The sequence below is a fragment of the Liolophura sinensis genome, chromosome 2 (assembly GCF_032854445.1).
Source record: "Liolophura sinensis isolate JHLJ2023 chromosome 2, CUHK_Ljap_v2, whole genome shotgun sequence".
Lineage (NCBI taxonomy): Eukaryota > Metazoa > Mollusca > Polyplacophora > Chitonida > Chitonidae > Liolophura > Liolophura sinensis.
Window position 1 is genome coordinate 15,031,153 of NC_088296.1, and position 26,075 is coordinate 15,057,227.

General features: G+C 40.5%; 1 protein-coding gene across 2 annotated transcripts; it reads right to left on the reverse strand.

The window, feature by feature from the left end:
- LOC135462902 (deleted in malignant brain tumors 1 protein-like) lies at positions 1-22,737 on the reverse strand. Of its 2 annotated transcripts, none has more exons than XM_064740207.1 (16): positions 22,621-22,737; positions 19,920-20,073; positions 18,708-18,874; positions 16,590-16,737; positions 16,203-16,381; positions 14,641-14,794; positions 13,959-14,134; positions 12,685-12,832; positions 12,237-12,415; positions 9,585-9,738; positions 8,471-8,650; positions 7,574-7,724; positions 5,796-5,977; positions 3,871-4,024; positions 2,846-3,027; positions 1-138 (listed from the first exon to the last, which is right to left on the reverse strand). In XM_064740207.1, exons 1-11 carry the CDS (start codon positions 22,727-22,729, stop codon positions 8,524-8,526), a joined length of 1,695 nt encoding a protein of 564 aa, XP_064596277.1. In that variant the 5' UTR covers positions 22,730-22,737; the 3' UTR covers positions 1-138; positions 2,846-3,027; positions 3,871-4,024; positions 5,796-5,977; positions 7,574-7,724; positions 8,471-8,523. The 2 variants fall into 2 exon arrangements, with proteins under 2 accessions (XP_064596277.1, XP_064596276.1); XM_064740206.1 differs by having other exon boundaries at positions 18,708-18,877.
- Positions 22,738-26,075: the final 3,338 nt, after the last annotated feature.

The following is a 26,075-nucleotide window of genomic DNA, read 5'->3' on the forward strand; positions in this document are numbered from 1 at the left end:
GGCAGACAACAAAGGCGGTTTCGTTGTTGAACCTTTCAGCGCAGACTCTCCCCCATTCTCCGGCGAAGTAAACCTCAATTAGGCCGGTCTGCCAGTCGGAACCCCTCCGTCCAAACATAAGTCTTGTCTCTACTGACCCTGAGGGTATCAAGATGTAAACCAAAGAAACTAAGACTTGGGGCCAATTCCTTTGACTAGAGCATAAAGGACGCCATGCGACCATGTGGGAAATCGTCTCTCGACACCACAGTGGTATGGCAGATTTTCTGTTGTACGAAAACATGGAAAACTTACTTAAACTTGTGTAAAATTATAAATGCAAGAAGCCAGTAAAAAGTGAGAGTGTTGTGACAAATATCTTTTGTTTTATTGCAAGACAAAAGTCAAAGATCAAAAGCAGTTTTTTTTCTCATTAGGGTCAATAATAAAAATAATGAAAACATGATTACCAAAGCTAATATTATTTGTGTGCATATGATATCAACTTAGAGCAATTCAAGCTGTTCAGACGTATCATGCTGGTTTACTCTCATATTTGTGTAAATCGAAAAGAAAGAATCGATGATGCATTTTTATGTTTTATTTTCTAGTGCCTAATATCAGTTATGTAGAAATTTATTAAACCACACACAAACAAATAGCAGTTGTGATTTCTTAGTTTGTTCAAGGTATATATCAGGTATATTTTCAAATATCGTAATTAGGCACTGATGATGACCTATATATCTGTCTAGGGAAAGCTGTATGTAGCCAAAGGTTCGTATGATTACCGTAACAAAATTATTATTATAAATGTGACAAGGAGAGACACCAGCCCTTGTATTCATAGAAACGACAAAGTAGGTCCAATATTCGTCATAAATACTGTTAATAATAAGTGAAATACGTTAAATATTCGGATTAAAGATATGTTATATGTTTGAAACCAAACATTTGGGTAGGGGATACGTGAATGTTTGTGTGGTGAAACCAAATGTTTGGGTAGGGGATGTGTGAGATGGTTGTGTCGTAACATCAAATGTTTGGTTAGGGGAAACGTGACATGCTTGTGTGGTTAAACCAAATGTTTTGATGGGGAAACTTGAGATGTTTGCGTGGTAATTCCAAATGTTTGGGTGGGGGATACTTGAGAAGCTTGTGTGGTGAAACCAAATGTTGTTGTGGGGATACGGGAGACGCTTGTGTGGTAAAATCAAATGTTTGGATGGTGAATATGTAAGATGCTTGTCTGGTAAAACCAAATTATTGGATGGGGGATACTTGAGATGCTTGTGTGATGAAACCAAATGTGAAAGTGAGGGATATGTGAGATGCTTGTGTAGTAAAACCAAATGTTTGGATGGGAGATGCGTGACAAGCTTGTGTGGTGAAACCAAATGTTTTGGATTGGGAATACATCAGATGTTTGTGTGGTGATCCCAAATGCTTAGGTGAGGGATAAATGAGATGCTTGTGTGGTAAAACCAAAGTTTTGGATAGGGGATACGTCAGATGTTTGTGTTGTGAAACCAAACGTTTGGGTGGGTGCGGGATGGGGGGGAGGGGTACAAGAGGTGCTTGTGTGGTGAAGCCAAATGTTTGGATTGGGAATACATCAGATGCTTGTGTGGTGAAGCCAAATGTTTAGGTGGGGGGTACGAGAGGTGCTTGTGTGGTGAAACCAAATGTTTGGATTGGGAATACATCAGATGCTTGTGTGGTGAAGCCAAATGTTTAGGTGGGGGGGTACGAGAGGTGCTTGTGTGGTGAAACCAAATGTTTGGATAGGGGAGACGTGAGATGTTTGTTTGGTAAAACCAAATGTATGGATGGGAGATACGTGAGATGCTTGTGCATTATACGTGAAATGTTTGTGAGGTGAAACCAAATGTTTGAGTGGGTGATACGTAAAATATTTAGATGAAAGACACGTGAGTTGTTTAAACAGATGATGTGTGAGATATTTGCCCAGAAGATAAATTACATGATGATACGTCAAACATTTTGGAGAAATTGTTTGGGTGGAAGATATTCCGATGTTTGGGTGGTAAATAGACCAAATGTTTGGAGCGTGGAAGGGGGATGTTTGAGAGTCAGATGGTTGTGTGGGTACCACATCTGTCGGGTGAAGGAAAAGTCAGATGGCTGTGTGGGTAATACATTTGTTGGGGTGAAGGAAAAGTCAGATTGCTGTGTGGGTAATACATTTGTTGGGGTGAAGGAAAAGTCAGATTGCTGTGTGGGTAATACATTTGTTGGGGTGAAGGAAAAGTCAGGTGGTGTGTGTAATACATCTGTCGCTTGCAGACTGTGAGACAGTTGTGGGGCATAAGAATATAACTTGGTCGGTGATATATCCCTGGAATTTGCATCCAGAAACACTGATTTCCTAAACCATAGCAGAAACCGCAATCAATCAATCAATCCATCAATCAATCAATCAATCAATCAACCAATCAGCCAATCAATCGATCAAACAATCAATCGATCAATCAATCAATCAATCAATCAACCAATCAATTAGTCAGTCAAACAATCAGTGGATTCCCTAATCAGTGTAATCTGCCAATCGGCATGGATAATCTTTTTGTTTAAAATTTTGAGAAATTTGACACTTTGAGAATTCCAACAGTTATTTTGACATTTCCAAGAAGAGAGCAAATTGAAGTGTACCGAACTTTCTATCGAAGATTCTAACATCAGAACTGCTGTAAAAGATAAGCTGTGCGTGATATTTTCGTCTGCCTAGCCCAAAAAAGTCATATGACTTCATAACTTTGAACAAGTCTTACCTGAACTTATTTATTCAGTGAAAATGATGAATATGTGGCAGTCGAGCAGTTGCAACCAAAATGCAAGGACATACCTGTAAATGGTGTGTTGTAACAGTATAATCCTATATCGTGGTAATGGGTGCAGGAAGTATTTCTCCAGTTTCCACGAAGGCATTGTGAGATGTTAGTTTCGTTTCCTAAGCATTGTACGTTGTCCATCCATACTGGCCCATTTCCTGTTCCAAATCTGGATCGGGGAACCTTATTCCCATTTCTAATTTAAAAATAAAAAACAAACAAATGCACCCGCTACTCCATAATCTTGAAACAGGCGACACAGAAGATAATGAAAAAAAAATCAATTATACCTGCAAATCCCAAATTTTTTGCGACTATATTAGAAAAGAAGAAATAGTTGACTTTCACAAAATATCAGCCGTGATACGTTTAATATCGGTAATAAAATAGCTAACATGTATAAAGCGTGTGCAGTTTGATCATTTTCAACTTTGAGAATCATTTGAGCACTATAAATAAGGTAGGTGGGAATCTGATATTTACCTCAAACCAGTCACTTCAACCATTCTAATGCTAGTAAATTGAAATTTTCTGTATGTAACAATACAAAACAGTTTTATTAACAGAATTTTTTTTTATAATTTTAAAGTTTACCCTTGTATGAAGACTGAACTTTATAAGTTAAATGTACTAGAGAAGAGAGGTAACAATTAATGTATCAATATAAATTTAAATAAAAATCAAAGTTTGAGTAAAGTTTACCCGCGAGGCTCAAAGTAAATGAGCGCGCCTTCAAAATTTGGTCCGCGGTACCTTATATATTATTGATGCTCTCGCTTTCATTTAGACGATATAACGTATAGATTACAAATCACTTCCCTCAAGCATGTTATTACGTACCTGTAATTCCAATTTAAATATTAAAAAAGAAGAAATATCACTCGTCTGCAGTAGACAACATGATACGTTTTTTCCACCTAGGTGTACTTCAATGTGGCTGGAAAATTCCCGACATGGCGTTAGACAGTAATCAAATCGAATGTTTAAAATAAGTGGGGGAAAGAAAATAAAACGCGTTCATGAAAAGTAAAATGCATACCTATAGCCCAGACTACGACAGATTACAGGAGCAGAGAACGGACCAAAGCCCTCATCGCACACCGTGCCCCAGAGTCCACCATTGAATATTTCCAGGCGCCCGGTGAGATAGTTTGGGCTCCGATGGCCGTCAACCAGTCTGGTCAATAGCTCCTCTGAAAAAGGAACGGCTTGACAGAAGGCACAACTTCAGACCACAGTTAAAATAAAACCCCGACTAAAAGAAATTTATTTATTTATTTACTTATTTATTTATTTCTTTATTTATCTATCTATCTGATTGGTATTTTACGCCGTACTCAAGAATATTTCACTTATACGACGGCGGCCAGTATTATGGTGGGTGGAAACCGGGCAGAGCACGGTCGATACCCACGACCATCTGCAGGATGCTGGGAGACCCTCTCACGTACGGCCGAAGAGGAAGACCTAGGCAAATTAACAAAAGCCTAATCATTTGCCAGCTATCGCACTGTCGTGGCTATTCTACTTTTTTATGCTGTACGTCTTAATCATATACTACCCATGGTATGATAGACATGTAGTTAGAATTCAATGACCCCTACGTTTCTTCACCAACAGTTGACAGCGACTCACCATCGGCTACCTCCGTGGTTCAGTCGGTTAGCGCGCTAGCGCAGCGTACTGACCCAAGAGCCTCTCACCACTGCCGTCACTGTGAGTTCAAGTCCAGCTCACACTGGCTTCCTCTCCGGCCGTAGGTGGCAAGGTCTTCTAGCAACCTGCGAATAACCCACGACCATAATGCTGGCCGCCGTCGTATAAGTGAAATATTCTTCAGTTTGGCGTAAAACACCAATCAAGTAAATACATAAATCAAAACACCACCATAGGACTGTGTTTCTCTCCTGCCAGCCTGCCACGATGACAGCATATTGATAGTCCTGTCGTACTGGAAAATCACGACAGAGATCGACCATGGCGTCACATCCAGTCACAATCACCTTATGTTAGCATGCCAGTCACGCACAATGGCCCAGGAGCCTCTCACTAATGCGGTCCTTGTGAGTTCAAAATCAGCTCATGTTATCTTCCTCTCAGGTCGTTTGATAGAAGGTCTGTCAGCAACTACTCTCTGTCCGGCTTCTTCAGGCCATCACGGCTCTATAGTAAGACAGCATAAACTACACTTGGAAAGACAGGCATCGCATTGGTGATTGGCTACTGCTTCAATGTGCAGTGCCAGCACGCTAACTGCTATACCATAGAGGCCCCTCTTCGATAACTCAAATAAAAGTACAAGTGGAAAACCTCAATCTGAAAACACTTTTGTCTTCCAGCTTCCTCAATATATTTCATTCAGTCCACTCTCTCTGTGTGACGATCTATACACGTCAGTAAATGTGGGCTCCAATACACTTTCTGCTGTCTTCCGTTGGGGTAACTCCATGTAGTATGTTTTCACACAATCTAATTAACTGTGAGTGATTGAACTTCGTGCGGCAGCAATGGAAGACGGATGCGGCCATGTTCTGTCCTACATCTTTCTCCAAAACAGGAACGGCGATATCTAAACGACAGTGCGAGATTTAGTCGAGATTAGGGTCGAGATGAGGTCGAGATTAGGGCAACAACGCGAGATTCAGTCGACATTCCCACAAGACTCAAACGACATTCGTTCCATATTCCAGTCCAACAGCATTTCATTGAATGGTGCAACGTATAAACATGTATGTCATGGGGAATTCCCCAGGTAGACATATAACGGAGAATCACGCCCATATTGTTAGCGGCGTATCGAACAAAATATGACAAGATACATGTGGGCCACTGATATCATGGCCGTAAAAATACAGATATCCCGTCGCAAATGACATCGAGTTATAGACCCACGTGGCAGCTGGTTTTGAACGTAAATGCCATCATTCCTTAGGCCTAAGTGTCTGCAGATTATTAAAGACTCACCCTGGGGATTTGGGTTAAAACAGACCAAACTCACGTCCTCGTTGTGACGGCAGTTGTGAATTCCCCACCCCCAAGTTGAGCACTCTGATATAACAGTCTCGTTCCCAGAACAACGAACTTCGTTCAACCAAATCTGTCCAGTCCCTTGTCCAAAATACGCATTCGGCAATTCGACTCCTTCGCTGCAAACAATGTAATGGAAAAAAAACATTATTTTCCCTTTGAACCATATGTACATTGTATGTTTTGATTGACGCAACTTCGTGCTTTCAGTATCTGTAACATGCCACATCACTTGGCTTCGCTACCAAGAACATCATGAAAAATATTTGTGGTCCAGCAGATCTGTCTCCACACCACTTTCTAAATAATTGAGGTTATATTATTTCTGTCTTCATGGATGATGTAGGTTCGGATCACAATAAAGAACTTGAAACATATTCGTAACATTGGAAACTATGGTGGTCCTTTATACCACAATGTCACCAGCGCGTCTCACACATATGGCAGGCATGCACATGGAACTCGCTCCTGCGAGTGAAGACCTGGCTACCATACATATACAGGTACGTGTACGGGGAAAGATCATATTTTACTTGTGAAATGTCCGTGGTTTTCTTTTCTTAACACCCGAAATTCTTCCCAGTCGCAAGTACTGCAGTGTCAAAAACTTTTTAAAAACAAATACTTAACATAAATAAGAAGTCATAATTGAGTAACAGGGCGGTTTATCGGCTCCATTATCGTCCTGCATAGTCAACTACATCTGCTTGAAGATCAGTGGTGAATTTTCGGTTTTGGCATAGTATGGATTCCCAGTTTTATCGTTAGAATTTTTTTCGAAATTCCGACTTATTTCTCCAAGAAACTGTATTTATTAATTTATTTATTTATTTATTTATTTATTTATTTGATTGGTGTTTTACGTCGCACTCAAGAATATTCCACGTATACGACGGAGGCCAGAATTATGGTGTGAGGAAACCGGGCATGGTACGGAAAAACCTTCGACCATCCGCAGGTTGCTCGCAGACCTCCTCATGTACGGCCGGAGAGGAAGCCAAAATGAGCTGGACTTTAACTCACTGCGACCGAATCAAGAAACTGTAGAATAAATGTACATATATGTGTGTCTGTTTGCTTTGGGTGGTACGTGGTATCACGACTCGGAGCCATTAGGTATGTGTACATATTCTGTTGCTTCCTGCAGCAGAGCCACACGGTCAAAGTGCTGCTGCTACTGAAGCATCATGTTGAAGACACCAGACGTATGGAAACCCACGAGGATCCTCCGGCTGCCTGCAGATATTGCCACTTTTTGCGACAGGGAAGGAAGACAGCATCCGCTGGACTTAAACTCACAGCGATCACATTTTTCAGAGGCTCCTAGCTCATTGTGCCGGGCTGGCACTCCAAACACTCGGCCACTGTCAAGGACACTTAAACTAGTATTAAAAGGCAACTTATATATACATATATGCTTCAGTTCATACCTTACTTTTGTTCAGTCATATTGCCTCATTTTTTATCGTCCAAACGACAGCTTGAGTTGGCTGATTTCTGTATGAGTATTTGGGCCACACCCATTTGATTTACATTAGACACTAACTCACTGACACAGCGGCATAACCGACATCATTTTCAAAAAAACATAAAATCTGATAAAGGTTATTCCTTCGTTCGAGATTGTGAACATCGTCATTACTCTGAATATAAACATTTCTGATTTAGACATAGTTGTTACTGTTGGTTTCTTAACGCCTTTACGTGGGCCTTACCTGAATCCCAAAAGCCCACAGATAGTTCTGGCTGCGCTGTGGTCGAAAATGTTGTCACAAACCGTGCCCCATGTGTTCTTGTGGTAGACCTCCAGTCGGCCACTGAGACTGTTTGTTCCTCGACTCCCGTTAACAAGCCGAATGGGAGTTACTAGGTAACAAAACACCAGAACCACATGTTTCAGTTGTTAAAAGGCATAACTGTGATTGCTTTGTACTGGGAACCAAGATGTGCACTGGTAGTTGAGTTGGTGTCTCTGACAGCTTTCAAAAAGAGTACTTTTGAAACACTGGTCCGTTGACAGGGGAGCCTTATCCCCTAGATGTATGTTTAAAAGGCATCCTACATGAAATTCGGCTTGTAAGATTGGGTCTGTATACCTGAGCTCCACACTCACGTCACATAATGAGTGGTAAAAACATCACAGAATCAGTAGAAAAAACGCGACTGACTCAATGCTAAATGCGCCATTGTATTGAACGGTAAAAGACTTTATTGCCACATTCAATTATATCTGGGTTAAGTTCACTGTGGTAAACAATTCATTCACGATGTCACATTTGTCCTTAGTTGTAAACAGTTATTAGGTAGACAATGTTTTAACTCCTAAAGCTGAAAAATATTCTCTAAGGTAGTATTTCGTGTTTTGACTTAGTTCAGAAATGATTCCTGGTGCTTAGTGAGGTACAGTCTCTTCTCGCAATATATTCCTGCTTTTGAGTAAGTCATGTGTGTTCCACTCAACTTTTATAAGATTACTACATCGTAGTTAACTTTTGAGGATGGGGCAACATTGCTACAGGAGGGGGTGGTGTACATGTGAATCTATGGTCCGCTATGATCTCTGAATCGCTACGAGAACGATTGTGTTCGATGTTTTGGATCTACAGTCTTACCTGTTAAAACATTTGAGCATTCCAAACCGAGGTCTTCATTGTGAAGACAACTGTTATTCCCCCAAGGACGGTGTGAAACACTGAGATATGCTAGTCTCGTTCCCAGAACACTTCACCTCGTCCAACCAGATGATCCCAGTACCTGCTCCAAGCCCTGCTCGCCTAACTGCAGTGCCATATCTGTTACACGTAAAAGAGTATCACTCAAATTACGATGATTTAGAAATATACAAATCCAAGAGTTCATAATTTTTGATGTTGGTCAAAATGTACGGCTATACCTATAGCGACTAAAAGCAGATTGCACTATTAAAGCGCTAAGCGTTTACTATAGGTATATGTAGCTATGGAAGCCTGTTGCTGCCACCCACTTTTTAGTACACTCAATTTTCTATTGTAAGGTCGAAAACGGGAAAACATAAAAGAGCGAAGATTGAAAGCGCTAATCAACGAAAGGACGAAAATCAAAAAGGCAAAACTGCGAAGGTCGAAAACGCGAAAGTGGAATGAGACAATAAGAAAATGCGCAAAGAAAATGCGCGGAGAAAATGCGAAATACAACATTGCGTTTCCAGGTTTTTGCTTCGAAAGTCGAAAATTCAAAGTTAATTTCCCCCTTTTTACCCTTTTAATGAGGTCGAAAGCGCAAATTAACTGATCATAGCGTATAGTTTCAAGCGACCACTAACCCTCAGCGCTCCGCTATACAAGCAAAATATAGGACTAAAGACAAAAACGAAAAAGGACCAACACATAACATATTAAACCTATACCCATAACACTCCATGGCTCTCGCAAATAAAACTCTTTTTAGCTGTTTCACCTTTTGACTATGGTTCGTTACTTCAGAAATAAAAATGCCATCTTAGGACCTTAAACATATTGCAGAAAAATGCCAATAAATACCGGAAGGTAAATGAAACAAAACTCAGTTTTGTATCATCACATGATACATGCATTTAGATGTTCTTCATTCACACACAAAATATACATAAGTATTTTCTAACAGAGCATTGAGGGTTCTTTCCTTTTTGATCTATGATTTATTATTTGATATATTTTTGTTAATGTTATTTTTATAAGTTTATGTAAGTATGCACGTGTTTAAAAATACCTGTATCCAATAATGCGACAAAGAGTCTTTGCCGTCACTGCGTTCACACGATGATCACACACTGTTCCCCAGGTACCGCTGTAGAAGACCTCCAAACGTCCAGTAACACCAGACGAAGATTCCTCGCCATTAACAAGTCTAAGAGGATAAGATTCTGAAAATTACAGTTTAGGACAATAGAACAGTATCTGTGCGTCGAAACAAACATTCGTATACCAGTCGTCAACTAAAAAACTATATAAAATAGGCAACTACAATGAAGTTCGAATGACGCTAGGTATGTTCTAGGCGATGAGTGAAATTAGTATTCAGAGTATATAAGTTGTCGAGAATAAAGTATATGCACAGGTATTTCAAATGAGATTTGATTAAAACTTCAGGTCTTACAAGTTACAACATTTCCAGTTTTCGCCAGTTCACAGTATATCCAAGCGTTCCTTAGGTGCATTTCTTTAATTATTTGATTGTTGTTTAACGCGATGTCGCTTTATTTATTTTATTTATGTTTTACGATGAACTCAAGAAAATTTCACTTTTAAGACGACATCCAGCATTACGGTGATAAGAAAACTTGCAGAGCCTGGGGGAAACACACGGTTATCTGCAGATTGCTGCCAGACCTGCCCACGTACGGCCGTAGAGGAAGCCAGCATGAGTTGGACTTGAACTCACAGCGACCGCATTGGTACGCCAAATCGAATTACCTGGTGTAAAGCACCGAGCGTAGGTAATTCACCGATGAATTTTCAGCATGTGATGTGGAAAGTTTCCATAGACATGTACATCTTCCCATTAATATACACACCTTCCCATAGATATACAAACTTTCGCACAGATATATACACTTTCTCAGAGATATACACAATTTCCATTAGCTATTCACACCTTTCCATAGATATACAAACTTTCGCACAGATATACACACCTTCACACACACATACACAACTTTCCATACATATACACACTTGCGCACAGATATGCACCTTCCCATAGATATACACACATTCCCATAACTACACACATCTTCCAATAGATATACACACCTTCCCATGGATATGCACATCTTCCCATAGCTATGCACACTTTCCCATAGATATGTACACCTTCCCATTAATATACACACTTTCCCATAGATATACAAACTTTCGCACAGGTATACACACTTTCTCAGAGAAATACACTTTTCAATAGCTATTCACACCTTTAAATAGATATACACATCTTTGCACAGATATACACACCTTTTCAGAGATATACACAATTTCCAATAACTATCAACACCTTCCCGTAAATATACAAACTTTCGCACAGATATAAACACCTTCACACACATACACAACTTCCCATAGATATACACACTTGCGCACAGATATACACCTTCCCATAGATATACACACATTCCCATAACTACACACATATTCCAATAGATATACACGCCTTCCCATAAATATGCACATCTTCCCATAGCTATGCACACTTTCGTATAAGTTAAATGCTATTGCCTACGGTATAAAACACCAATCAAATCAATAAATAAATGTGTCATAGAAACAAATAAATAAAATGGTTTCACATTGATTCCATGTACTATGGATCATGGGAAAACAAATACTAACTTAAATCGTATCAAGTTTAACTGGGTTTCAGTCGAAAAACTGCTCCTCTTCCAAGCTGTCAATAACATGTTGACTTTACCTGTTCTAATCCACCAGTTAAGCGTATATGACAATTTCTGATGAAATACAGTCTGAGCTGGAATTTCAGTATAAACGCGGTAATCGTATGTTACCACGCAACAATGGTCAGTTTGGCTTTGAACTAAGTCAACATTGGACTGGAAATGGTATCTCATTCAAAATCACAAATCGTTTGAGGCAAAAATGTCCGGAAAATTCCGAAATGCATGGAACGGTCCGATAATTAATTTTGACCTGCAATTTGTCATTGTGACTAATTACACCAAGTTCGGATTTACTATGGTAAACCGGCGTTCAAAAAGGCGCAAAAGAGTGATTCGTGACGGATAGATGGATTGATGGACTGATGGACTGATGAACTAATGGACTGATGGACAGACGGATTGATAGACTGACGGACTGACGGATTAATGGTCTGACGGACTGACAGACTGACGGATTGACGGACTGACGGATTGACGGACTGATGGTCTTATGGACTGAATGGCGGTCTGGCGGACTGGTAGACCAATAGACTGACGGACTCCTGAACTGGCAGATTGACGGATTGACGGCTGATGGACTGATGGAGGGACGGACGGACTGATGGACAGATGGACTGATGGACTAACGGATTGACGGACTGATGCACTGATGGACAGACGGGCTGATGGATTGATTGACTAACGGATTGACGGATTAATGGACTGACGGATTGACCGACTGACGGATTGACGGACTGATAGTCTCATGGACTGAATGGCGGTTTGGCGGACTGGTAGACTGATAGACTGTTGGACTGAACTGACAGACTGATGGATTGACGGACTGATGGACTGATGAACTGACAATTGACCGACTGATAGTCTGATAGTCTGATGGACTGACAGACCAACCTGCCGGGAGTAAACCTATAGTCTCCACCGGGAGCGTTGAGGGAAGCGTTGAGTCAGATGTTTCAACTCTGTAGCCTTACCTGTAGTATCGTTTGAACAGACCAAACCGAGGTCATCATCGTGCCTACATATGTATCCCCCCCAAGGACGGTGTGAACACTGGGATATGCGAGTCTCGTTCCCTGAACACGCCACATCGTCCAACCAGATTACCCCAGTACCCGCTCCAAACCCAGCATTGTTAACCGGATATCCACGGCTGTAACAAACCCTCGGAATTTGGAACAAATATGAATAGGCCTAACTGAAGACTAGGACATGTTACAGAAGAAACAGTTTCGTAAACAGTGTACTAAGACAACAAGAGTGAGGGTGTCCACAAACCAAAATACATGTATAAAGGTAGAAAATATGCCGGAATGAAAAATGACTTTTGTTTTGCTTCTGCAATGTTAGCATAGAACACTTAAATCCATCGTTTTACAGCTCTTTTCCCTAAATCCTTTAATAAATATGAATACAGCATACCTGTAGCCAAGAATGCGGCATAGAGTATTGGCAGTGAGTTTATCGGATCTCCCGTCACAAACGGTCCCCCATACACCTGAGTAGAGAACCTCCAAACGTCCGCTTAGACTAGTTGCTGTTTTTGATCCATTGACCAGTGTGATTCTTTCTGAAATAAAGGTTTATTCGGCACGGTCTTAGCCAATTGGTGCACTATGAACGCAGCATAACGCTGTTCACAGCCCAAGACCTATGTACGATCACAAGACCCTAAAGTCTGTAAATGTTTATATTGAGCAAACATTTATACATCATTCCGACCAAGATGGGTCGTGACTGAGAAGCTAACATACTTATACGTTTAACTATATTATTTATTTAAAACAATTAAAACAATTCCTTAATTGAACTGGTCCACAGGCCAACAAGAAGTCATTTTAAATTGAAGTCAAACTTTCAATCCACTTTAAATTGTTTTTTTTCTCTCATGCAAAAAGGTCAAAGTTTACCGGTGGAGATATATTGTATATATAAGCAACATGTATACAATGTATATATTAGCAGCATGTATAAACGGTTGCATACATTAGCAGGCTTACCTATTTACTAGTGCCTGTCTACAAGTCCCTATTTACAAATCCCTATTTACAAGTCCCTATTTACAAATCCCTATTTACAAGTCCCTATCTACAACTCTCTATCCACAGGTCCCTACTTACTAGTCATTGTCTACTAGTCTCTATCTTTAAGTCCCTATTATAGGACTGAGCAGTGATAACTGGAAATACTTCAACAAACGCTTGCCCATCCACAAATGAACTCTGTCATGCGTATTATCTGGAGGTTGCTGACGACCTTCTCACGTACGGTCGGAGAGGAAGCGAGCATGAGTTGGACTTGAAATCACAGCGACCGCATTGGTGAGAGGCTCCTGGGTCATTACGCTGCGCTAATGAGCTAACCAACTGAGCCACGGAGCCCCCCTGGAATTGTAGGTTTGCCATACTTTTCGGTGAAGGACTCCGTCACCTTTGGCTGTGAGTCCATTTTGCCCCGGTATCTAGTTTTTGATGCGTTCCAGAGTTCTACACTATAGATTAGTGTGTTTCTAGCTGTGGGATAAACCAACCAGAGAATGCTATCACTTAAACACATAGGAAAGTTAATTACATTCTTTTGTTTACAGAAAAAGTACAGCACTACGGGAAAAGATAACACACCTTGTTTGCAAGGCCATCTCTGGTTAATATGGATATGTTTATTTGCACACGATCCGGAAAAGAGGTCAGTCCTACCTGTTCTTTCGTTTGAGCAGACCAAGCCGATGTCTTCGCTATGCCCACAGTTATTCTCTCCCCAAGGACGATGAGAACACTGGGATATGCGAGCCTCGTTCCCTGAACACGCCAAATCGTCCAACCAGATTACTCCGGTACCTGCTCCAAACGCTCCGTTGATTGGATAGCCATCCCTGTAACCCACCAGTAGAATTTAGAAAAAAGAAAATCAAACAAAAACAAGCAAACAAGAAATGAAATGAAATCAAAGAAAACACTGCATGTCGTCAAACAATTTGGTGTTCTTATTTATTTATTTAATTACTTTACTTTATTTAATAATTGACCTTCATGGCCGAGTGTTAGCGTGCCAAAGTCTCTCACCGATGTGACCGCTGTCAGTTTAAATCCAGTTCAAGTTAAGCTCAGCAGCAGCCTGGTCGTGATTTTCAACAGTTTAGAATGTAAGCTTTTAAACTATGTTAATATGGCTTGTATTTCTATTCCTCACACATTGATCAGTAACTTACGAAACGTGTGTGGATGACGTCTGCAGTAATTATAGAGGATATTCCCAAGTAAGTGGAAAATACTAGTACCTGTTGTATTGACTTCTGTTTTGTTAACTTGAATGACAATGAACACTTAAACTCGTCGTTTACTAAACACGATTCCTGAAATACATATGTATACAACACACCTGTAACCGAAAATGCGGCAAAGTGTACTGGCACTGAGTTTGTTGAATTTATCGTCGCAAACGGTTCCCCATATGCCGAAGGCGGAAACTTCCAGTCGTCCGGTTAGAGTGGTTGCTGTCGTTGATCCATTTGCAAGCCTGATTTTTTCTGCAACTAGAGTTTTAGTTACATGTGAACTGCAGGCCATGCATGACTGAGGAGTTCAGATTATCTGTTGCAACTTTCCCTGTGCATTGCTCAAGGAAGGGTCAGTAGTTGTGCGGCTAAGTTACTCTGAGTACAGGACTGTTATCGTAACTGTCTCTAGATATTTGTCTGTCAATCACTACGGCATGAGCAACCTCATCATACCCTACTTGATGACCCAGCAGCCTCTCACCAATGCGGTCGCTCTGAGTTCCTTTGAGTTCTGCCGGAAAGGAAGTCCATCTTACGCTGGGTTCCTTTCCGGCAGTACACTGTCACCGTAATGCTGGCCGCTGTCGTATAAGCGAAATTTCTTGAGTGCGGCGTAAAACACCAATCAAATAAATATATAAATTCCGGACATGATGATAAGTGCCCAGACAGTCCGATTGTGCGATTGTGCGGCTATGTACGATCACAATAGTGCCACCACTCGATAAGGTTAACATTTAGAGGAGCTTGATTAATTTTAGTATTATTACAAATGCCATGGCGGCTTCCCCTGACCAGTGTAATAAGAATTCCTGTGGAGTATTTAACATATATCCCCTCCTGTACCAGCGGAGGACATTTGAACTATAATACACAAGTGGAGCAGCTCCAAAACTCCACGACTCAATATTTTGACACCTTATTTTGTCATTATCATGAAAACTAAATTTCACGGTGAGTGAGTGAGTGAGTGAGTGCTTGGGGTTTAACGTCGCACTTACAACTATGGACACAGGGCAAATTTCCACTTTTCCTTTATCTAGTGCTGCTTCACTGAGAGGGCTTACAGAAGGCAAGTAAACCACACCACCCGAGCCATTTTGCTGATACGGGTAACCAGTCTTGACACTATTCCCTAAATGTTGAACGCTACGCGAGGAAATTACAACTTCCTCTTTATAAGTCTTAGGTGTGACCCAGGATTGACCTTGGATCTACCGCTTACGACACGGACGCTCTACCAACAGTGCTACCGTAATTTCATGGAGAACATTACAGATATATATGTACAGGTTTAGAGACAAAGCCACAAAATGCGGTCTAAGTGTTAAATCACCGTAAGATATATATGTAGATAAAGGAGAATAAAACAGGGAGATCACATAACAGATAGCCATTATGTACACAATAGCCTATTGTGACTTTAAAGCCATGGGTAATAGGTGAATGTTACAGAGATACACAGGTATGGTGTTATAAAAACAGGTGGAATAATACTAAACCAACTTAGACTGTAAAAACGGGAAACTACAACAGCATTGGTGTTGTAAAAGTCAACATTTTCTGATTCTTCAATGCTTTTAAGGCCATCATGAAGAGCCGGCTTACATCTGTAAATAGCAAATGCTTCCTTGTGAATCATTTGTTCACTTTATAGGCTTACCTGTTGTATCGTTAGTGCACACCAAACCAAGGTCTTGGCCATGCCTACATTTATTATTTCCCCAAGGAGCATGTGAACACTGAGATATGCGAGTTTCGTTCCCTGAACAAACCACATCGTCCAACAAAATAAACCCAGAACCTTCACCAAACCCTGCTCGACGGACCGAATAGCCATGGCTGTAACAAACCAGCAGAATTCAGAAGGAAAAAATCGGTGGAGTTAATCTGACACACATTCTATAAAACTGCATGAAGGAGCGTAGTAATTACAGGATAGCGAATATTCTCCTCGCAAAAACATCTATTTTATTCATTTTCAAAATGAACCCTTAAAACCATCGTTTAACAGTTAAGATTCCCCGCTCCTTGCATGTACACAGCATACCTGTAGCCAAGAATGCGGCAAAGAGTATTGGCTGTGCGTTTGTTGGAGTTGTTGTCACAAACGGTCCCCCATACACCGAAGTAGAAAACCTCCAAACGTCCGCTTAGACTGGTTGCTGTTTTTTGTCCACCTACGAGCCTGATTCTTTCTGAAAGTAAAGGTTTAGCTAATTGCAGTTGTATAAGTACAATATAACGCCGTTCAGAGCTTAAGGCTTTAGTGTTCGTTAATGTATAGATTGGGGTCACATTTAAGCATTTCAGGACGGTACATCTATACTTTTGAAAACCTCGTTCCTGAAACTGAAGTTTTAGCAGCATGAGAACCGCGGTTTGTGACTGAAAAGCTAAACGCTCCATGTTCTGCACTTTCCTCTGTAATGTTCAACGAAAGATCTGTGGTTAAGCAACTAAGGTATGCCATCAGACAGCTGTTGTCAATTATTGATAGGCGACAATGTTATCGTTTAATGTTGTAACACATTCCGAAACACTCAGCGGCCAAAACGCTTTGGTGCATACTTGATCAGCCTGTGAAAAAGCAGCAAATAAAATCTTGACCGCTTGGCCGTCAAAATCTAAACCTTTCTATACCAGCAGATGGGAAGGGTGCGTAACAACACAACCTCATCGACACCTGTCTCCTTCTGTCCTCTCACCCAGATTTGTCCGCTTTCGACAATAAAGTTACATGAGCGCATTGATTTCCCTTATTATTCATGTTGTACATTTGTAGAGTTCAACCTCAAATATGTGTATGCCCTAAAGTTCGCCTGGTGCAATGCCACACCACCACATGCAGCTTGCAGTTTGCTCTACAACATCTCAAAAAATCCACCTAGCATGAACACCTTTTATGAGCTGTGATTACTGGTAGTTAAGTCATCGCATTCTGTTACATGTACCTTAGTATTCTACAGGGTGACAGGAAGTAACACTGGCAAAACGTTTTCAGTTCTATCCAAAACACACAAAATTCTATACAAATACGATTTATTTTAACTAGTTACAAACTAGCAGTGCAGAAATTTATAGTTCATCAAGAACCTAAAATGTCTGCATGGCAACATTACCCAATCAGTGCTCCTTCACACTTCCGTTTGGAGGCAAATCTTGAATCAAGTCGCCTGAATTGCGCATGTGTAACCTTAAAACTCGCACATGCCCAAAGGTTAGACATTTTCCTTTATTTCAATACCATGCATGAACCCTTTCATCCAAAAAGACAGACTGGCAGAGAAAAAAGACCTTTCAACAATAATTACACAGAGTTCAATTCCGAAACACGGAAGCGCCACTATGGTACTGGTTCTCTGTGATCGTCAGCCAATCAAGGCCCTTTAATAGCGAACATCTGACGACCATGTCTGCAAATTGTTTTTTTTTCTTGGCATTAAGCATCAACTGCAGCAAATAACTCACTCAAGCTAGAAAACCAATCCCTCCATGCCCAGTAACACCCGATCTGTGACTTTCTATGACCACAAACTGCGATTCGTTGTGATCTATTGATCGTGGTCAATCGCTGCCTGTTCGCGAGAGTCCTTTATAAACTAATCGTCAACTTCTACCGGTCAGTACGGCGTAAAACACCGATCAAAAAAAAAATCAACTTCTACCGGACTCACGATATTCACGGTGGTTATGTGATCACATGAAATCAAATGTGAAAAACAAAATGGAGTTCTTGAAGATTGATTGCCGAACTCGTGTGTACATGTAGATCGTGCGACAAAGCACGGCCGATTAAGATTAGGTAGACTTCGTGTAGCCAATTGCATAGCTTTTGAAATGTATCTCTGTCCTAGTTTTGAAGCTTTAAAGTCAACGCGTCCTTCATACTGATTGCGTTTCTGTGCCATTTCCCATGACGAATGGTATCTCAGCGCTCTATTCTGGGGCATATATCTGTTATAATTAGCATATGATGGGAATAGATGAAATGCGGTTACACGTAACTACATATTGCAGGAGCAGGAAAACGTAGTAGTATATGCCAAAGCATGGTTACGATTTTTTTTTGGATTCCTAATAATTAAAATATATAATAAAAAATGGATTTTTTGTATGATAGAGATGAACAATACAAATCTACCAGTTAAACATCTGCTTGTCTTACCTGTTGTATCGTTTGAACATAATAAACCGAGGTCTTCGTGATGCCCACAGTTATTTTCTCCCCAAGGAAGATGAGAGCACTGGGATATGCGAGTCTCGTTCCCTGCACACACCACATCATCCAACCAGATCAACCCAGTGCCTGCCCGGTTGACTGCATAGCCACTGCTGCTACATTCCAACAGAACCTTGGATGTATCTTCCTTACCACACATTACAGATATACAGGCCCCTGGATCACGAAGCGATCTCAAGGCAAAATTTTAATCACTTTTAAATTGTTATTTCTGATGTGATTGCCAAAATATTTTCTGACAGAATATCACTTAAGTATAAGATCGCTTGGTGACCCCGGGGCTTGGTCTACAGTGTGAGCCTGATTTATTTTTCTTGAAGCTGATCAAAATATATACCTAAAACAACTAATTACTCGCCTATCAATAGTTTTTGATACTTGATAATTGATAGCCCAGTTATGTGCAATAGTAGGCATTACACAAGTAAATTTTACAACCCATTCCATCGCCCCCTAAAAAAAAATGACAGTTAACGTTAAAGATACAAGTAATGCCAGAAATCCCAATTCCTTACATATATCAGTGACTCTGCTCAAGTAACCTAAGCGTTCCTACGCTACCCAGTTCTTTCATATCCGAATGGTTCCGAAGGGATTTAACTACAGTCACAGCGAAAATTGATCACTGTCGGCTGCAGCATTTATGTAGACGGTTTACATGTAGAGGTTTAGTCTGTAGCCCATCATACAGGCAGCAGATATACGGCTCTCTGTCTCAACGGCGCTGTACTATTAGTACTACTCTTATGGAGACTATTTATCTGTGGGCAATCGTGACGTCAGATACAGTGTGTAAATATGTGAAAATTAAGAAAGATACACCCTCACGAGAAATATCTACTTGTTGCCGAAGGTATTTGGATGGAAGAGAGAGGTCATTGTCTTACACGGATTTGTTTACCGCTTATTCGTTTCAGAGCATAGAAAGGATTGATTCGAATGCTCTGTCGTGGAGAGTGTGTGAAACAGAAGCACATGGTACATGTAGTTATTTATCTGATTGGTGTTTTACGCCGTACTCAAGCTACATATAAAACCATGTGTACAAACTGCTGGGAAGCCGTATAACCGCATACAGCTCTAGTCAAATGCTGTTTTCTTTCACTTTAAATTAGTATGACAATGTTTAAAAAATACCTGTGTCCAAGAATGCGACAAAGAGTGGAAGCAGTGATATCAGTCACACCATCATCACACACGGTTCCCCATGTACCGTTATAGAACACCTCCAAACGTCCAGTAACAGCAGATGATGTCTCCTCGCCATCAACGAGTCTAAGAGGGTAAGTCGCTGGAAATAAAAGTTTAAGTCAATAGCCACCGTGGCTTTCGAATTCATCTCCAGATTTGATTAAACTCTGACCTGTTACATATCAGCAGATTTCCGCTTGAGTTGATATCCTAGTGTAAGATCATACCGATTTATTTATTTATCACCCGGGTCGGGTCATACCAAAGACTTTAAAAATGGTATTTGCTAATGCCTTGCTTGGCACTCAGCACTGAGTCGTCTGTGCAAGGAAACATGGCTTATCGGTCTGATGTCAGTTTAATATCAGTGGGTGGGGCTATCATGTCTGGTTTCTTCGACATGATACTTCAGTGACGGCAGCACTTTGTTTATCAAGCGCCAAAGTCTTCCTTGCAGGGTATTATTGTTAGATTTATTTTTGTTCGCTTTTACAAGCTTCAATATCATCAAAACTGCTAAATACGGAGATACAAAACTCACAAGTAACGATACTAACACCATGATATAGCTTTTGCTGCTCTGGAAGTATTGACCGTTAACGTGATTTGGTGGCCATTTTCCTTTAATACAGAAAAAAATGAACCGGTGAACATGAATTTACAGCAATCGCGCTGCTGAAAGACCGCTGTGACCCGCTGAAACGGAGACCCACCATTAGCTCATGCTTGTAAGCGGGGATGGCAACAGTATAGACAGATATGGGAGTTAAATACACATATATACTGGTTACACAAAGAAACAAAAGGTTACATACACATAAGTGAGTGAGTGAGTGAGTGTTTGGAGTTTAACGTCGTGCTTAACAATTTTTCAGTCATATGACGACGAAGGAATCTTTAAAGTGTATATAATGCGCCTCCTTGTTGCAGGACGGATTTCCACCGCTCTTTTCTTTAGTGCTGCTTCACTGAGTCCCCTTACCGAAGGCAAGTAAGACGCCCGGGCCATTATACTGATACAAGTCAACCAGTCGTTGCTCTATCCCCTTTATGCTGAACGCCAAGCGAGGGAGTTACAACTTTCTCTGTTAAGGTCTTAAGTGTGACTCGACCCAGGGTTGATCCTGGATTTACCGCTGCCGCATGCACATAGAGGGGAGTCTTAATTCATCAAAACTAACAAAGATCATACGATGTCAGCGATGTATATGCACTGACATGATGGAAAGCAGGTATACAGGCATAACGACCGCAGGTGGAGTTAGGGACAGCTTTACATGGAGACGCAGAATTGAATGTTTGTACTGGATAAGGCTAGTGGTGATGAAAGTAAATGGAGGGAGGGGGCTGGCCAGGATTCCAAGCCTCGCTTGTACGACCATTGTTCTTGCTCAGATTATGTTTTGTCTTCTCTGACACCTGTTTTTTTTTGTTTTGCAAGGAAAGTGCGTGTCACAGCTGTCAACTTTTTGCACATGTTCATTACCAAATCTCTTGGTCTACCGGCTGGAATATCATTTTTAACCCACCTGTGACCTACTTTTCGGTCATATTGGCGCAGTAGGGACATTTTTTAAAAATATTCTTTTCTAGAACCGCTGCTCCGATTACATTGAATTTGTCGGATGGCATATTTACAATATTTCTATATTCATCCTAGACACAAATAGAGTGTATAGGCATTATATAACATGCACTTGTACATGTTCCAAAATATAGTAAATCGGCCTTTTGTCAAATTCCGATGCCATGTATATCCTGTATTTATTAAGATCGCTCAGAGATTACGTACAGTACATATATAGTCCCTTCCACTCAACAGTTTTGAACTTTACAACGGTTTTAGTCTTCTGTTACGTGACCTACAAACATGGGAGAAAATTGCAAATTTTCGACTTTCGATGGCAATTTGCAACATAAGTACATCTTCCAGGGAAGAAATAAGATCAGATTCATGTTACATGCAATTCACTCGTTCGGAAAGTTTATTGTCTAATGTGGATTACGTCTATTTTTTCCTTATATTAAACAAACAAGTGGTCTTTTCAGAAGAGCATAGAACTAATAGATCGGAACTGTCTGTGGTGGAGAAAGTGGAAAGTTTTAGAGAGTGGACGCGAAAAGCTGTAAGTACCGACCGCGTGGAAGCCGTGCAACTGCATGCAGTTCTAGTTCCTTTCACTCCTCTGCTTCAGGCACCTCTCAATTTGTACTGGAAAATGTCGAAGGACGGTAGGCTACGTGAATAATGTAGATTATAAGATTAAAGTAAATATTTATGTGTGACCCTTTTTACCTCAACACCCTATTGATGTTTAAAGAATCGTTAATTTTTTTTTTTTTTTTGATTGGTGTTTTACGCCGTACTCTAGAATATTTCATTTATACGACGGCGGCGAGCATTATGGTGCGTGGAAACCGGGCACAGCCCAGGGGAAACCCACGACCATCCGCAGGTTGTTGGCAGACCTTCCCACGTGCCGGAGAGGAAGCCAGCATGAGATGGACTTGAACTCACAGCGATCGCATTGGTGAGAGGCTCCTGGGTCATTACGCTGCGCTAGCGCGCTAACCGACTGAGCCACGGAGGCCCCCAAAGAATCGTTTAGCATCTTTTGTCGAATGTATACTTGGTCAGTGTACTTACCTACAACAGCACCGATAACAGATGTTAGGGTGAACAGACACAGACACGCGATCACAGACGTCAGCGGCAGACCGGCGACAACGTCCAGACGTATCCTCAGTCTCGCCATCTTATGGCGTAAACTGAAATAGTTGTCACATGATTATGAAATCATAAGTAATTAAACAGAAAGTAAAAAGTACAAATGAGTTCCAGAGAAAAGACAAGTGGAAAACGATGCACATGTAAAAAAAAAAACTACACGCATCTTTATTTATTAACCTTACTTCACCTATAATGCTATGTAGTTACGGACGTGTATTTATCTGTCCATCTCTCAGTGTAAGTCAGCAATTTTCAGAGTCAAAAGTTGTGCAGAGATTTGGATGAAATTTTGTGCGCATTTTGAGACTAGGGTAATGAGCAATCCGTTGGCTGGTGTGTGAGAATGGTATAATATATATATATATATATATATATATATTAGTAGGAATTGTGTCAATCTAGTGAATCTCAAGTCTAACCTTGTCATATTAACTAGTTTCTCGAAATTGTCAATTCAGTACATTAGCTACAATACCCCAGCAATATTCCATCCTGATACCTTAAAAGATTTCAGAGGCAACTTAAAATTTAGGAACTGTGGCGTAAATCGTTCCCTTAAACGGGTAAACGCCACGTTAAAATTCTAATATGTAACTTTTACATATGTACAATATTTCACTTTGCACATAAATGTATCTAATATTAGAAAACACCTTCTAAATCAGCTGCCTATGGTGTACTGACCTGTAAGCTTGTCTGTGTACCGCTTATCCCCGATATCTGATGTGTCCTGTCCTCCCTCTTTGTGTAATATATCGACAAACCACTATGACTCTAACTTGTGTCTACAATTCATTTAAGGGCGGAGAAGGGAAGTTGTCAGGGATTGGATGAGGCTTAAACAAAGAACAAAAAATCTAACCATACAATATCAGTAGAAACTGGAAGGTGGGTAAATGTGTGTCATCTCTATCTTCCAGGTTATGGTACATGACTGTCACTATTTGCTTCATTTCCAATCCATTATTTAAAACTTACTTATTGCATATCATTACTTACTTAAAGGATACATGAGAAAGGTTCTTTAAAACGAAAAGAATAATTATAAGGATGGTGGAGGAAGATATGCCCCCCTCCTCTCCCCCCCCAAAAAAAAAATCATTTTCGAGGCTTATTTCAGGTTTTTTAAGAATCTCTATGTTATGCAAGTTTATGTCAGTGGTAGCAAATATTTGGAAATAACATCATCGGTAAATATACTAATGCCGGTTCTGCTTAGCGCTACCAATTCGGGCTCTCGGTGTATGAAGAACTAATCGCTGTTATCCTACATAAATTTGAGAAAATTCTTCTGTAAACTCAGATCTCACCTGCATGAGATGAATGGAACAAGAAGTGCATGTGCTACACGAGGTACATGTGCTACACGAGGTACATGTGTTACATAAGGTGCATGTCCTACATAAGGAACATGTGCTACATAAGGTATATGTACTACACGAGGTACATGTGCTAAATAAGGTACATGTGCTACACGAGGTACATGTGTTACACGAGGTATATCTGTTACAGGAGGTACATGTGCTACATAAGGTGCATGTGCTACATAAGGTACATGTGCTACACGAGGTACATGTGCTACACGCGGTACATGTGTTACATAAAGTACATGTGCTACATAAGGAACATGTGCTACAAGAGGTAATGTGCTACAAAAGGTGCATGTGCTACATGAGACACATGTACTACACGAGGTACATCTGTTACAGGAGGTACGTCTGCTTACGTAAGGCACATGTGCTACATAAGGTACATGTAATACATAAGGTACATGTTCTACACGAGGTACATGTGCTACATGAGGTAAATAGGCCACATAATATACATGTGTTAAATGAGGTACATGTGCTACATAACTTACAAGTACTACGTAAGGTACAAATGCTACATAAGGTACATGTGCTACATGAGGTACAATGTGCTATATGAAGTACAATGTACTACATAAGGTACATGAGCTACAATTTGCATGAGGTACAATGTACACAATGTACAATGTAAATGTGGCACAATGTACATAAGGTACAATGTCCATGAGGTACAATTTACACGAGGCACAATGTGCATAAGGTACAATGAACAGAAGGTGCAGTAAACAGGAGATGTAATGTACATGAGGTACAATGTACATGAGGTGCAAATTCCATGAGGTAGATTGTACATCAGGTAAAATGTACATGAGGTACAATGTACATAAGGTACAACGAAGAGGAGGTACAATGCACATGATCTACATATGCTACATAAGTTATATGTGCTACATGAGATGCATGTGTTACGTGAGGTGTATGTGCTACGTGTAACATGTGCCAAACTAGGCAATGACATAATAAGGCCATTAGGTCACTGTTGTAACTGATTTTCCAGTTCATTTCAAAATTATCATTCAAGAATTCACAATCAACGTCTGATCATAGCGAACACTAAATAGAGTTGAGCCAGCTGTGTCTCCGTTATAGTATCACACCCGAAGGTACACTATTAATCCAAAAGCAATGTAGCAGATTATATGAGACGTAGGACTAAACTGAATTTACAGTGAAACTTTTTCTGATGTGTTCGATTAAGAGTCGCTTTTTTACATGTAACGCCGTTTCCCATGACCTCAATATCCACCATTACCTTCATATCGCTCATCTCCCGCCTTCTCCTCCTCCCTCCCCTAACACTGCGATGTTACAAGTGTCACGGAACCAGACAGTGGTGTTGTAATGATGGCTATATCCGGTTTCTGTAACACCTGACAAAGTGAATTACCCAAGCCAAACATTTAATTGTGACATTGCATTGCAACGCTTCTTGACGAGAAGTGACAAAGGTTACGTTGTGTTTACCAAATTTAAATTGATGCTAGCACTGCACCTGTACGGGTGTCTTAAATCTATTTTATATTTGAACGACATCTGGCCAGTCGGTCTCACTGCACGATGCATTCATTACAATTTTGATGACCTAAAGGCTTTCATGCACATACACGCTCAGAGGTGTTTAAACGATGCAGAATGTCCCCAATTGCACTCATCTGCATGTATATAGCTTTACGAAGCAGTGAAAACAAAAACTATCAGGTAACATATCACGTAGATCATGTCACTATGTTGACAAAGCTTTACGGTGCTCCGTTCGACACTACAAACGGTAAACAAATCAACCGATAATAGTCACATGCAATCAAGAAAATTCAGCTTCTTCACTATTTAACTCAGCTGAGGTTTCATTCTAATTGCTGATGCAAATATTTGGATAGCGTCAACATAGACGTATCTAACACAATGGCCTAAGCAGAATTAGATTTTTAAAAAAAGCGTAATTGGTCAGGAAATTATAGTAGGCCTATAGCAATATATAACAACTCTTAAAGTTGAGCCAAA

Excerpts from the sequence above, each read along its gene's own strand:
- LOC135462902 (XM_064740206.1), bottom strand. The coding sequence starts at position 22,729 with ATGGCGAGACTGAGGATACGTCTGGACGTTGTCGCCGGTCTGCCGCTG. Across the intron at positions 20,074-22,620 it reads TGTTATCGGTGCTGTTGTAG|CGACTTACCCTCTTAGACTC; the intron begins GTAAGTACACTG and ends TTTTATTTCCAG. Across the intron at positions 14,795-16,202 it reads GTGCACTAACGATACAACAG|TTGCAGAAAAAATCAGGCTT; the intron begins GTAAGCCTATAA and ends CTAAAACTCTAG.